Raw genomic sequence first — 13,459 nt, 5'->3', positions numbered from 1 at the left:
GGGCAGCAGCTGTTCTATATTTTATTAGGAGACTTATAAAGTTAGAAACACGGATGATCATTCAAAACACAAGCAACTCTTTGCAGTCATGGAAACGGGATTCAACAACAAACTTGCATTTGTGAGCCTTCCAAGCAAAATAATCCCACTGCACTGTGTTCAGGTGGTCCTGGGAAAGTGAATGAACTTGCATTTTGATTTCCTTAAGTTCTGTTTACTCAGTCCCATTTTTTCCCTCTATTTTCTCCCTCTTTTCTGTTTCTGAGAAGATAGTAAACTTTGCATGTGATCCCGATTTAGACTCTTCTCCAACACTGACAGATTTATATGAGAATCCTTCCAGGAGTGTGCTCTTGGTAATGGTCATGGCAGTGGGATACAGAGAAGGCTGAGAAAACACAATGCTATCATATAATTTCTTGGGATTTTAGTGTCCCTTATAATCCAAGTAGCTCTTCAAACTCTTGTTGCATGTTTGCTGCACTTGCATACAATTTGTAGGGAACAGGTGAAGCTCTACTTGCCTGGAGAACTGGAGGACCTATAGGTTTCCCTCCTGAAAATATGAAGGTTTTTGGTATGCAAAAGCTCTCATTCAGGCTCTGAACCATCTTCTGTGGGCTCCTTTCAGGCTCAGTCATGTACCCCACCCCTACCCAAAACAAAACCAACCACCCCCTGCCAGTTTCTGCAGAGCTCAGCTCTGCTCCTGTTTTGGTTTGGAGGGGCTGCTGTTATTCCAGCTCCTGGCTCTCATGGAAGTGCTGCCCACACCCAGTGACACGTTCAGGCTCAACCAGCCTGCAGAATAGTAACTCAGGGCTGGATAGGCACTCCTGAGCTCTGTGACAACCGTGACTTGGCCACTTTGGGCTCTCAGTGGTCTGCTGGACACCTGAATATTGCAAACAGACAGGGAGCAGGGCAGCTGTGTGTAAATAAAGTGGATTGAGCCAAGTATCCTGCACAGTGAGGTGCATCCTCTGAAGGCTGAGGATGACTTGGGCATGTGTGTGAGGTACAAGTGCCTCTGTTGCTTCTGCTGTTTGAGAGGTGTATAAATATTTTTATATATAATGACCAGTTTTGGGTTCCCGTCAGATGAGCAGAGTTTTAATAGGAAGGCTTAAAAGTGCTGTTGGTGAAACTGATATAAAAACTGGTTGAGTAAATCCTTGGGGCAGAGCCTGGCAGCTTGGGACTTCAGGGATGCTTTGTGGTTCTTTAATTTGTCCCAGGGACCAGCATGGTGGCCTTCAAGTCTGGGGTCTTAAGGAAACAAAGCCACTTGAGCCTCTTCTGGGTACCTCTTAAAGAAAGAATTGCCCATTTTAAACTTAAAAGCACCAAAACAGATTTTCTTGGAGTGGGCAATGCTGAGTTGCACAATTTGGAAGTTAAAAGTTGGTGTAAAAGAACAGTGCTGATATTGGGGGTGGAGGGGGGTGCCTGAGGGGAAGCACAGCTTGTGAGGATAGCCTACATCAAGAGACAAAGCTAATGAAAGGACATGTAGAGGTGAGTATGTGCCATTTGCCACGGGAATTACATGGAGGAGCAGGAGGCTGGAGGCATCTTGTTCAGTGCTTGTGTGGAACGAGGAGTTGCCTTTCAGACTGAGTGGGACTTGTAGGGATGAATGGGGAGGAAGGAGCTCCCTACAAGCCACTCTGTAGCAGAGATTTTCACCACGGCAAACCCCAGTTAAATCCCAATATAGAGCACCTGGGTGTGTCCTGGTGAGCCCCTCCCTGCTGGGAGAGATGAGGAGCGCTGGGGGTCTCACCCCACTGCTTCAAGCCCCAGGCAAAGATAATGTGACCCAGCCCCAGCACGATTTTCTGGCCTGTGCTGCAGCCACGTGCTCTGAGCCTTTGGCAGATGAAGTGTTTGTTTAAAGCCACAAATGACTTCCTGAAGGAATGATCATTGGATAATGGGGTCCTGCTCTGCAGTCTGCCCGGGCAGGGGGATGTGTTGCCCTCAACCACAGTGGCTGTGGCCTGTTCCAAGTTTTGTTTTGGAGTGAACCATTGCTGTCACTAAATCTTAATCTCAGTAGGCATCAGGCTTGTTCTTCTACAAAGGAATTGTGTTTTGAGTCGTCCAAGAACTCATCCTGTACAGGCTGAGATCTGACTGTTCAGACTTCAACATGGCTTTGCCAACTCCCACAGTATGTGACAATAACAGCAGTAGTAACAAACTACCTCAGAATAGACCAAATACAATATGGTAAGAGATCTTTATTAAGAATTTTGTACATCAAAGGATTAACTACTACATTTTAAACAAGAAATAAGATTTTACATATTACAAAAGATGTTATTAGTTCTTGAATTAGAAATAAATTTTATGAACACTGTACATGATACATCTGAGCTGTAAGAGCAAGAACAGGACTGAGTGCCTGAAAATGATATAACTTAATAAGAAAATGCACTCAATGCTTAGTATACAAAATAATATTTCTGGAAAATGTTAACTTCAGTCTGAAAATGCTGCCTCCTTCTGAGCAGTAACTACCAACAGTGTTCTCATGGACATTTGTGCCCTGTCTGGTGACTTCCCATTTGGAGTTTCTTTCTTTGTTGGAGACATTTTCTTTCTACAATCGATTTTTCTTGGAGAGAGCATAATGTTATTTCATGGTTATGGTTAACAAAATCTGCATACAAAAACTATTTCTCACAATGTCACTTTACCTCCAACCCAGATTAGAAAAACCAACCAACTGTGATAGGACATAAATGTCTACAGAAATAGATTTTTATTTACTGTTACCTTTTGTTACAAAGTAGTTAAAAATAAGAAATATATTTTAGCTTATCAGATAACCGTTACTTTGTGTATCATTTGTACTACATAATTTTTTTTCTTTTTTGAGATTCAGTGTAGCTGCATTAAAATTTAAAATAAAAACAAACAGAAGATCACTTTTAAATTGCATGACCTATTTGGCTAGGAAGGATGTGTGAAGCTTTACAGGATAGAATGAATATACAGTTCTCATATAAAAGCATAGTATGTATCTAGTCCAAGGAAGGTAATAAAAAAAGATTTAAATCTTTATACAGAAAGTGACAATGCCCATGTTATACTATGGAACACATCTACTAATTTGGAATTACAGGTGTAATGTGTGAATAAGAGAGATCAACTTACTAAACAAATTCTTTTAAAAAAGAGAGCAAAATCTATAAATAAAAATAGTAAGTGCTTTCTTTCTAATAATATTCTTTGGCTGCAGCGAGTGCCAGTGGAGGCTTGTTGCAAACACTAAAAGGCGTAAGGTCCCACGATGATCGTTAACCGCAGCACCGAGCTCGTGCGGTAGTTCAGGCTGTTCACTGTCAGCATCTCCAGGTCCACGATGTGCTCCCTGGGGCCCGACAGCGACTTCACCAGCACCAGCATCGCGCTCACCGCGCTGGTTTGCTGCAACAACAGCAACACGACAAAGCCCAGCTCAGTCCAACCCACAGCAATTCCCAGCGGCATCCCTGCTGCTGTGTCACTGCTCTGCCTCAAAGCACAGGCATGCACGAGGCAAGGGTGCTTTTAACACTTCCAAAGGGCCGTGACTAATCTCACACCTGGCTGTGCTGCAGGGAAAACTCCACCTGACTGAGGCCCACAGGAATAAACTGTGCTGCAAAATCTGTTCCTGGTTACGCTGACTCCCCCAGAGGATGTGGGAAGTGGTAATCTATCCCAAGATGGTCTTTGTTTAAACTCCATCTACCAGGTTTTAAAATAGAGAGAGAACAAGTAAAACAAGAGCCTTAATGTCTTTAACAGTGAGGGAGTTTGTTTAGTGGAGGGAAGCTCAAAAGTCTGTATTGTGGCTCATGCTCCAGAAGTTATGTTGTCCTTGTAAATGCTGGGAGTTTTTGTTACTGGTGTGTGCCTATTGCTATCCCCATCTTGTTTTGCTTCAAAGCACTTTTCTCAATCTGGGGTTATGCTGCTGGTTTGTCAAACAGTTTTGTCTTTTCCAGATGATGATAAAAGGGTCAGCTCCATCTCTCTCTTCACCTACTACAAATATTTTCTCCCCTTGTCACAAGTGTTGGGTGCATAGATGAATCCAGTCCATCTGCTGCATCCAGGAGCCAGCTCAGCATTTTACTACAACAGTAGGAATAACTTCTAAGTACATTTTTGTTTACCACAGTCCCCTGGCAGGAATAAACACGTGCTTCCTTATTTAGGGCCTTATTTCTTGTTGGGTGGCAACAGGAGGTGGGAATTGTTACTCCAAGGACCAGTCTGAAGGCCACACTGGAGTCTAACCCAGCTGGGACCTGTAGTGATCTTGTTTTTATTTTAAGCAAGTAGCTGTTTGTATTTTGGGGGTAGTTAGGGGATTTTGATGTGTAACCTGTAATCAGTGTTTTCTCCTGGATTTGTCATGTCACAATGAATGATATATGGATGAGTAATCCCCTGTTCCCACCTTGGGTAAACATGATGTGAATGGCAATACGGCAGCTTGGTACACTTATTGTACTATCAAAAGCTCATAATCTCCCAATTTGAAGGAAAATAATTAAACATTAAAACCTTCCAATTACTGTATTTCTGATAGAAAATTTTTGTGCTGAATCTGTTTTACTGAGTGTAAAGCCATATATGAAGGGAAAAGGATTTCCTGGGAATTTGTAAATATTGTAGGGGTTCAAGAAAATGAGATTTCTTCCCAAGAAAACCCTTAAAAAGCAGATGTTCTAGACACTCCTATTTATGTGTATCTACTTGAATGTATCCCACTAACAGGAAATACTGCTATCCCAAGTATTTTGAACTTCCTTGGCTTTTACTATGGGAAATAAAGATTTAATTATGTCTCAACAGCACTGTAAGTTGGCCTGAGCTTAGCTTGGGATGGGGCACAGATTTCTAGAATGCTGTTATTGATTTCTTCTTTTGCAAAATGACAAATGTAATTAATGTAATTGTGCAAGGAGTCTTTCTATAATTATGTCTTAAACAGATTTATCTGAAGTGTTGGTACAGAGAGAGGAAGGCAGGGAGTTAGTCTATGTGACTCTGACACGGGTGACCCAGGATTGCTAAATATTCCTGAGTTGAAAGAAACAGTTGGAGTCACAGTTTAGGGTTTTCAAGCAGTAAAGTAAAAGGCTTGTTAAAAACTGGAAACCAAGTACACTTGGTAAGGAAGCATCAAAAAGCCATTGAACTTGTACTTACCCTCAGGTAGAACTCCCCGTTCTCGTTGCCAGACTTGATCCTGAAGGTGTTGATGGTATTGGGGTAGATGGTGGTGGCCTGGATCTGGAAGATGTCGGAGGGCACGGTCCTGTCGGAGCGGATGCTCATGTACTTGTACACCACCGAGTAGGGCAGCTCCCGGCAAATGGCGTTGGACACCGGGCACACACAGCGGCTGCCACACAAACGGGAAGAGCAGAGGAAAAGATATTAAAGTACAATGTTCTGGTTCATTCCATCATGTCCCTTCTTGAGGATGAGCCTATAACACAAGATTTAATTTTTAATTTTTCCCTTACTTCTCCGAGGTAAGGACATAGGGCTCTTGACAAGGATTTCTGGGGTAACAACGGAACCCTCCATGGTAATTCCAGCAGATTTCATCCTCTCTGCATTCATTAGTGGTCTCACACTCATTTATATCTAGGAGGAAGGAGGAGGGACTGTGTCAAAGAAGATGGAAACAGGGTTGCTACAAATGTACTACACAAAAACCTGCTTATCTGTTGAAACCCATCAGCTTTCCATGTCCTTGTTCTTGTTTTCTGGGACTTGGCTATAAAGGGTTTCTCTGTGCAGAAGTGGAATAAACTTGCTTATTGGATGTTAAGACTGAATGCTTTTAGCTAACTGGAGATGCACATTAATCATATATAATGCAATTGTGGAAATGCTGTCAAGTTTATAATTAGCAAAGAATGATTGTACAGCTGAAAGCGTCCTGGAGACAGAGGAAAAAGGTCTCAAGGAAGAATTGTGATTACCTGCCTTTTGCAGCTTCTCAGTTGTTATAACCTGGATTTCGTGGTTTAAAGTGCTTCATTAATGGCTACATTTTCATCAAAATAGCTTTAGAAGGAATAGTGCAAACTTGTTTATCGTGCAAAGTAGAGCTTCTTTTGCCTGAGAAAAGAACCCTGAAGGGAGGTGGAGACTGTGAGCCTTGAACTGTATTAATGCTCTATTTCCTGTTAATGCCAGAGCCCCACTGTCTACCCACACGGTCTCCTAAATTTCATTCAGGCACAGAAAGGCTTTATCCAAAAGGAATCTCTTGGAAGGCACAAACAGGTTTTTAGATGCTTTAATCAACCATCCCGCAGTGCTCACTGTCAGCTGCTGTTGTTCAGAAGGGAAAGAAGTTAATCAGGATTTGTAAGACAAAATACTGATAAAGAAGAGGTATTTTCTCATGTTTTCTGGCCCTAATTATCACACCTCTTTATTTCTAAAAATATGTTCTGTTCAATCTGGTTCTGCATTACAGAAACAATAGTTCTTGCACTTAATATATTGTTCTGCAATATTCTCTAATAAGATGCAGAGACTTTTAGCACCACTGAGAAAAAACCACAAACTTGAAAATCCTGGCATTTGGTGGCATCTGGCCAGAATACTTATTTTTCTACACATGAATTATCTAAGCTGCTGAAGGCTTGCATTTTTTCCTCCTTTATCAGAAGAAGCATATCTTTAATTTTTACTGTGACAGGATTTAGGAATCTCTCTGAAAAGAAACATAATATAAAGACATGTTTCATGTCGTTAAAAAATGACCTGGATTTATTCAGAGATGTTGATCTCAAATTCAGAGCCACTACCTTGACATCCAAGACAAGTTTTACCCGAGGGCTGCAAAAACTGAAATTTTATCCTAGGAATCCAAAGGACTTGGAGTTTGAGCTGAAGGATTCAAATGAGATTAGAAGATATTTATTGAATCATCAAATGCTTTATCAACATATCTTCTGCTCTCAGCACAGTAATCCTGTCATGCAATACAACCATTTAGCTAGCAATCATGCTTAGCCTGAAGTGGTGTAAATAATGCAGGGCTGAACCTGCCAAGGGGCAGGCACTTACCTTGGCATGTTCTGCCTCCTACTACCTGGTATCCTTCAGGGCACACACAGGAGAATTTCCCTGGCTCGTTGACACACTGGTACTGACATATGTAACTTGAGGTTCTGCATTCGTCAGTGTCTGCAGAGAGCAAAAGAGCTTTGTGTCATTAGCTTTTAAAATTTGCCTAGTATCAGAACTAAATAAAATAGCTAAATGCTTGGGGGAAAAAGAATCTTAAAAGAGCTATCCAAAACCTGAAATGTGCTGTTTATCACCTTGAGAATGAAAGGATGAGCTCTGCTGGGATTTTGTTAGTAATCCTCCAAAAGAATAATTTTGGATTTGAGGAAGCAGAAGCTGAATTAGACTTCAGAGCAGGTTTGGGAAAATAACTCTTGAAATTGTGTATACTTGCAAAATTCCAAAATGTGATGACTTGGAAGAAAAAACCCACAGCTGTGAGATTAGTTAGTAAGGCAAAAATGTTGCCTTTGTACTTGTGCCCTACACTCATGGAGTAGCTCTCTGGGAAAGAGGGAAAGGTCTTTTTTTGCCTTCTAATAATAATCAGTGGATAGCATTCTCCTACCTCTTTATCCCTGTGTATCCATCAGTCCCTCATGAGGGCAGCCTGGTGTGAAACAGAACTGAACGGTGTATGCCATCAACAGGAAATGAATTTAAACCCATCAAGAGGAGGGGTTGGCTTGGGAAGCACAGATCTCCCTCCTCCTACCTCTGAGCAGAGCCCAGCTCTTGGGCTGGGGTCAGGGATGTCCTTGGAGGCTGCATGCTTGCTGTTCCCTGTTCTGTTCAAATAGGATTAGGTTAAGCAGCTTGGTTTAGCAGAGGGAGCATCTGTACCAGCTCTCCCAGCTCATTGGGGAGGGCAGTGCTGAAGCAGGGACCTCTCTGCCTTCAAGGCTGGTAGAAAGGATGGGGCTCCAAGGGTGAGGTCATCATGTGTCCAAAAGGAGATTAGGGCACCCCTGTGGAGCCTCTGGCAGAGGAAATAAAGTGTTGATTGTATAATTGTACAGGAGGCATGCTGTTTGTGTACACAGGCTGCAAAGCACCTCAAAAGCACACTTGTCACTCCCTTAAAATCAGGAATTGGAGGTTTTGTTTTCAGAGGAGCCTAACAACACACAAAATTTCCCTTGTTTTTGGTTTGCATTCCTTTCCAATTCATTTAATGATCATCAGTATTAGACCACCCACAATTCCAGGGAGTTTGTGCAGTCAGGGCTCAGAAACCTCTTTGTTCCCACTTAATATCTGAAGTGCAGCAATCTCTGTCCTGTTTTGCATTTCCTATAGAGACACCCATTCTTACCTGTATCTGAAATACCAGCAGCTACTCAGGTGTGAATTAGCCTCCTTTGTACCATAAAAAAAAAATATCTTAAGGGCTTTGGCTACAAACTCTACCCACAGAGTGTCTCTGATTCTGTCCCTTAGTTCACAGAAAGGCTTCAGGGCAAACAAAAACAAAGAAAAAAATTGATTTTCCAAGACAAAAAAAAGTCTTACCTTCACAGTTGATTCTGTCACTGCTTAGCTCAAAGCCTGGATTACACTGACAAATGAAAGAACCCAGGATATTGTAGCACTGCTGTGCACATGGGTTGTTGGCATCACATTCATTTATGTCTGAAAGGAAAAATGAGATCTTTTTATTGTGTAGGTGGTAATTAGGCTTGGTGGATGAGTCCTTAGGCTGGGCCTGTTGCTCAGCAGAAGCTTAGCTGGCTCTACCAATGTAGATCTGCAGACACTGGAGCAATATTAGATCTGTGCTTTATATTCCATGTAAAAACCAGTATTTTTCCAGGAATGAGGGTTATTCCAATGTGTGACGATTTCTCTCAAAAATGTTTAATGTGGCTATTAAGCTCCACATTCCAGCGCCTTTTTTGCAGGTATGAAATGCCAAGTCTCTATAAATAATTGATATAAGGAACACATACTGATAAGACCTCTCAGCATGCAGTGGTTAAGATTTATTTGAGCTATTTATTACTCTGAAAATTTGTTCTTTTAAATTCCATTGCAATTATAACATGAGCCTTTGAGGCCAGTAGAGTTCTGCAGAGCTCTAAGGCCTAGACCATATTGGGGGAAGGTATTTTTCTGTGCTACATTTTCCATGGTGTTGCCCATCCCAAGAACATTTTGAGGACACTGGTATGACAAGAGAAACAATTTTTAATGGGAAGTTTATATAAGTCTAATCACCTCTGGAATCTATAGCCCTCGTTTGGCACAGACTGTTGATTAACTGCTGCTCCTGTCAGTCTGTAGATTTAGTGGTTTTCCCTGTGTTTCCCTCCTGCATGTTTTCAATTCGTGTTTGTGTTTATCAGATATCTCCATCAGTAGAAAGCTGTGCTTGGAAAAAAACCTTTGAGTTCATGGCTTATAAATGTCAGCAACACTGTAATTTTACAAATGCATGTAAAAACTGACAAAGATGAGGTACTCAAAAATGAAGCAAATGAAGAGGATATGAATTCTCTGCATTCCTCCTAGTCCTGAAAAAATGAATGATAATAGGGGAAAACTCATCATATAGTCTTTTTCTTCCCCTGAGTTCCCTTCTGGCAACAGTGCATAGGATGTACATCATTCCTTCTCCAATACTACCAGGAGAAATAAATCTGGTGGCCAAAGCCCCAGTTCTGTTCATTTTCCAAGAAATATTGACCGATTTTCAATACAGGCAGAAGTCGTGACACAAATTTAATAGCTACAGCTGTCAAGTGCTGCTGTGGCAGATGTGACAGTTTGTCTTGATGCAGCAACCATCCATTCATAAATCTTCTCCTTAAGCTTTCCTCCCCTTTACCTGGTAGAAATGTGCCTGATGAGGCTGGGAGGCTGGAAAGCCAGGGAAGGGGTATTTGGTGAAGTGCTGAAAGAACTCACCTTCCATTTGAGCCATGGAAAGGGACAAATAAGTGACTTTTGTCACATGGGCATGGGCAATTTTTAAAATACTATGATTTGGTGGGAACCAAGCAATTCCTGTCTCAGTGCAGAGCTTGCAGGGTGCTTGGTGAGGGTTGGCAATACTTGGAAGGGATGGTGAAAGTGGAAAACACAGCCTCGTTTTTCTATGTATATAATATAGATTTTATATACACAAATTACACCTATAATAAGCTGACTATCTCCATCACCAGTCTCTTGATTTTACAGTCATTCTCTCTGTGCTTCTGCAGACAGTTACCTTTTATTATTACTCTCATCCTTCTAGAACAGATGTTATAATTTCAAACTGGACATCAGACTTTAAGTTTTACTGTGCAGCTTCCCTTAGTGTTGTATTTCTAAGGCAAACATCACAGCTGAAAGATCACTCTTAGTGAACCTTGTTTCAATTTTTAACTTTTTCTAGATATTCAAATGTGGTCTAAAGACTTTCTTTACCATGTGCTGAGGGTAATTGCCCTTAATTGCAGAGGTATAGTATTGATTGCTTTGATTCCCAGTTCTGGCCTGTGTGATGTGAACTGGGAATAATATCAGGAAAGCCAATAATAAAGCAGAACTGAAAGAATAATTAAATCTAGGATTAAATACTGAATATAAGGCTTTAGATGTTCCTTGGAAATCTGCTATGTCAACAAAATAACAGACATTCAAGAAAGCTCTAAATTTGTCTCCAACCCTCCTGTAACTCTCAGCTCACTAGGAGAGGAGCCTCTCAGTACAGTCTTTTCCCTGTTGGTGTTGATTTCCTTTCAGTGTGTCTGTGGCAGTTGTGTGCTGGTGTCTGTGTGTCCGGGGGGCTGCTGAGAGCGCTTACCTACGCAGGTGTGGTTGTTGGAGGCCAGCTGGAAGCCAGCGTTGCACTGGCAGTAGTAGGAGCCGGGCGTGTTCACGCAGCGGTGGTGGCAGTACGGGGGCAGGGTGCACTCGTCGATGTCTGGGGCACCAAAAACACCAGTTAGTTCACATGGAACCACAGCACTTCCCTGCTGTTCTTGTGTCTGAGAGAAGTTAATTGCACTTGATTAAAAGCAGAAGAGCTTGTGTGAGCTGGGCACTGCTTCCATGGATATTACAAGATACCCTTTATCTTTTCCTGTGACTGTTTTGTAACAAGTTTTTATGCTCCTTCTCTTCACTGTGCATTCCAACTTTATTTTATTGACTCAGTCCTGCAGTAGTGCTTGGTCTGGTTTATTTTGTGCAGGTAAAACTGAGTGTTTTGTTCAGCTTTCCCTGATCCCTCAGGATCAGACACGGTGCTGACCAACACAGCCAATGGGGCTTGGAGCTCATTTTCCCAAAAACTCGTACGCGACACTCCTGGCACATACTAAATCTTTTCAGCTCCATTAGGAACAGTCCAATTTTCTGTGCAAGTACAGGGGAATGGCAAGGATGGAGAATTAATGGGCCTGAAAAGGAAACAGGTGGTTGTGCTTCCACAGGGATCCCCAGACCCTGCCTTGCTCTTCAAGGGTTTTCCATTGCTCCCATTCCCCTGGCTGCCTGTCCTGGATACCTTCCCACCTAGCAGCACCACACCTGGCTGTGCATCTCTGGCACTGAGAGCCTTGCACAGCCTCTCCTTGCAGGTGAGCCCTGCTTTTGAGGTGGAGCAGTCTGCCTTTCCAAGAGTCAGCATTCCTGGTGTGCATCGGAGCAGGACTTTCACCTGCCTGCCACACAAAACATTCAGCACCCCATTCCCTTACCACTTTTGCATTTTAAAAGACTTCCCTGCATTCTGGAGGAGATAGTGGCTCTGGTTTTGCCTGGAAAACATGTTTTATTATTGCATTATCGTGTGTGTGCGTGTGCGCGCAGTGGCTGCCTTGAGCCGTGGCGGCTGGAGCTTGGTGAAGAAATCCAACGCTGTGCTCTGGGCTTGTACACAATGGGACATTTCAAAGGATCAACACTCACACAAATCAGAGCAGCATTCACTGGAACAAAGAAAGGCACTTCCCACATCCATGCCAGATCTTGCATTTCCTACCTCCAGCTGTTTCCACCATAGATGTGTTTAAGAAGAGGCCAAGATTTTTTTTTTTTTTTTTATAATGAGGAAAGTGTTTGTTTTAATATCAAGTGAAAAAATAATCTTTAGAAGTTAACCCTTTCTTTGTCAAATTTAGGGCTGAACTTAGTGGAGTGTTTTGGATGTTTCTGAATGAAAAGGCTTATGCTGGAAAATTCCTGGCTATCCATACAGTAGCAATTGTCACTGTAACTCTTGTTGCAGAGAGAAATTTGGAAGTGGAAATGGAATAAATTAAGGAGGCACAGTAGATTTCCATCCTTGACTTTTACAGGCCTAAGCTCATATAAGTAACTTTAAAAAAAAACAGGATTATACATATGAGCAATGCTTTGGTACATTTATACACATAAATGCTTTCAGGATCTGGCTCTTATTCGGTGGGAATTTTCCCTGTGGGATTAGGCACATCAGCTGTGGGCAGATCTAAAGGCTGAGATTCATCTGATCAATTGGACCAAATTTGTTTGAAAACAATTAATTCTCCCTGCAGTCATGCATTTCAGAAAAGACTCATTTGGCAATATGTGAACAAGCAAATTATAAAAAAAACAAAACAAACTAGAAAAAAAGTCAGAAATTGTTAGTGAATTTAGATTAAAATCGACCAATTGTTAAAACCATGTCTCTTTTTCTCCTTCTACCTTCAAGCCAAAATAGTCTGGAAAAATTTCTTTCAAATTTGAGAAACATTTCCTCCCATATGGAGAACCTCTATCAAGATCTGGCCCCAAGAACATTTTCTGGCTAAGCTGTTACAAAATCCCTAAAGACAGGCTTTATTCTGAAATGCTGACAGTACTAACTGTTGGGATGTACTTGTAATTTAGGTCAGTGTGTAATATGTAATACAGGTGTTATTCTTGGTTTTGACCTAAATAGGAGAAGGGAAATTTCACTTTCCAGACCTTTTCATAGATATATTTAGATGCATAAATGTGTTCACATTTAGGTATAAGGGTCTATCACCCTTCTCACTTCTGTCCTGTTTCCACTGAGACTTTCATTTAGGACCATGAGTCTTGATATCAGAAGTGCTGTTGTATGGCAGTAATATAATTTACCTGCTATATAAAAAATCCATATAAACCCTAGATATTAAAAAAAAAAAATGCATGACCTTCCAAAACTATTAATCTACCTACATTTCAAATTAGTCATCCTACTCCTGCACAGAGAACTGAGAAAAATCAGATACACCTGTGTTTACAGCAATTTTACAGTTCGAGGCCTGATCTGTGTCTCTTAGGAAAGATATAAGAATTTTTATTCTTACTATTTCTACAGCCCTTAGATTGGAATCCTGAAGAATGAGCTATGTCCAGAAATTGAAGTTATTCTAGG

The 13,459-nt window shown here is 41.5% G+C and overlaps 1 protein-coding gene across 2 annotated transcripts in view; it reads right to left on the bottom strand.

The window, feature by feature from the left end:
* Positions 1–2,226: 2,226 nt before the first annotated feature.
* EFEMP1 (EGF-like fibulin extracellular matrix protein 1) overlaps positions 2,227–13,459 on the bottom strand; it is a 45,399-nt gene continuing 34,166 nt past the window's right edge. For both annotated transcript variants that reach the window (XM_021527522.2, XM_021527521.2), the window contains 6 exons: positions 10,892–11,011; positions 8,614–8,733; positions 7,099–7,218; positions 5,535–5,658; positions 5,215–5,410; positions 2,227–3,438 (listed from right to left, as the gene is read on the bottom strand). In XM_021527522.2, the coding sequence (XP_021383197.1) occupies positions 3,280–3,438; positions 5,215–5,410; positions 5,535–5,658; positions 7,099–7,218; positions 8,614–8,733; positions 10,892–11,011 (839 nt within the window). In that variant the 3' untranslated portion in view covers positions 2,227–3,279. The remainder of the gene's footprint in view (positions 3,439–5,214; positions 5,411–5,534; positions 5,659–7,098; positions 7,219–8,613; positions 8,734–10,891; positions 11,012–13,459) is intronic.

The sequence above is a fragment of the Lonchura striata genome, chromosome 3 (genome assembly GCF_046129695.1).
Source record: "Lonchura striata isolate bLonStr1 chromosome 3, bLonStr1.mat, whole genome shotgun sequence".
NCBI lineage: Eukaryota > Metazoa > Chordata > Aves > Passeriformes > Estrildidae > Lonchura > Lonchura striata.
Note: the sequence above shows the minus strand (reverse complement) of the source record. Positions and strands in the feature narration are given on the sequence as shown.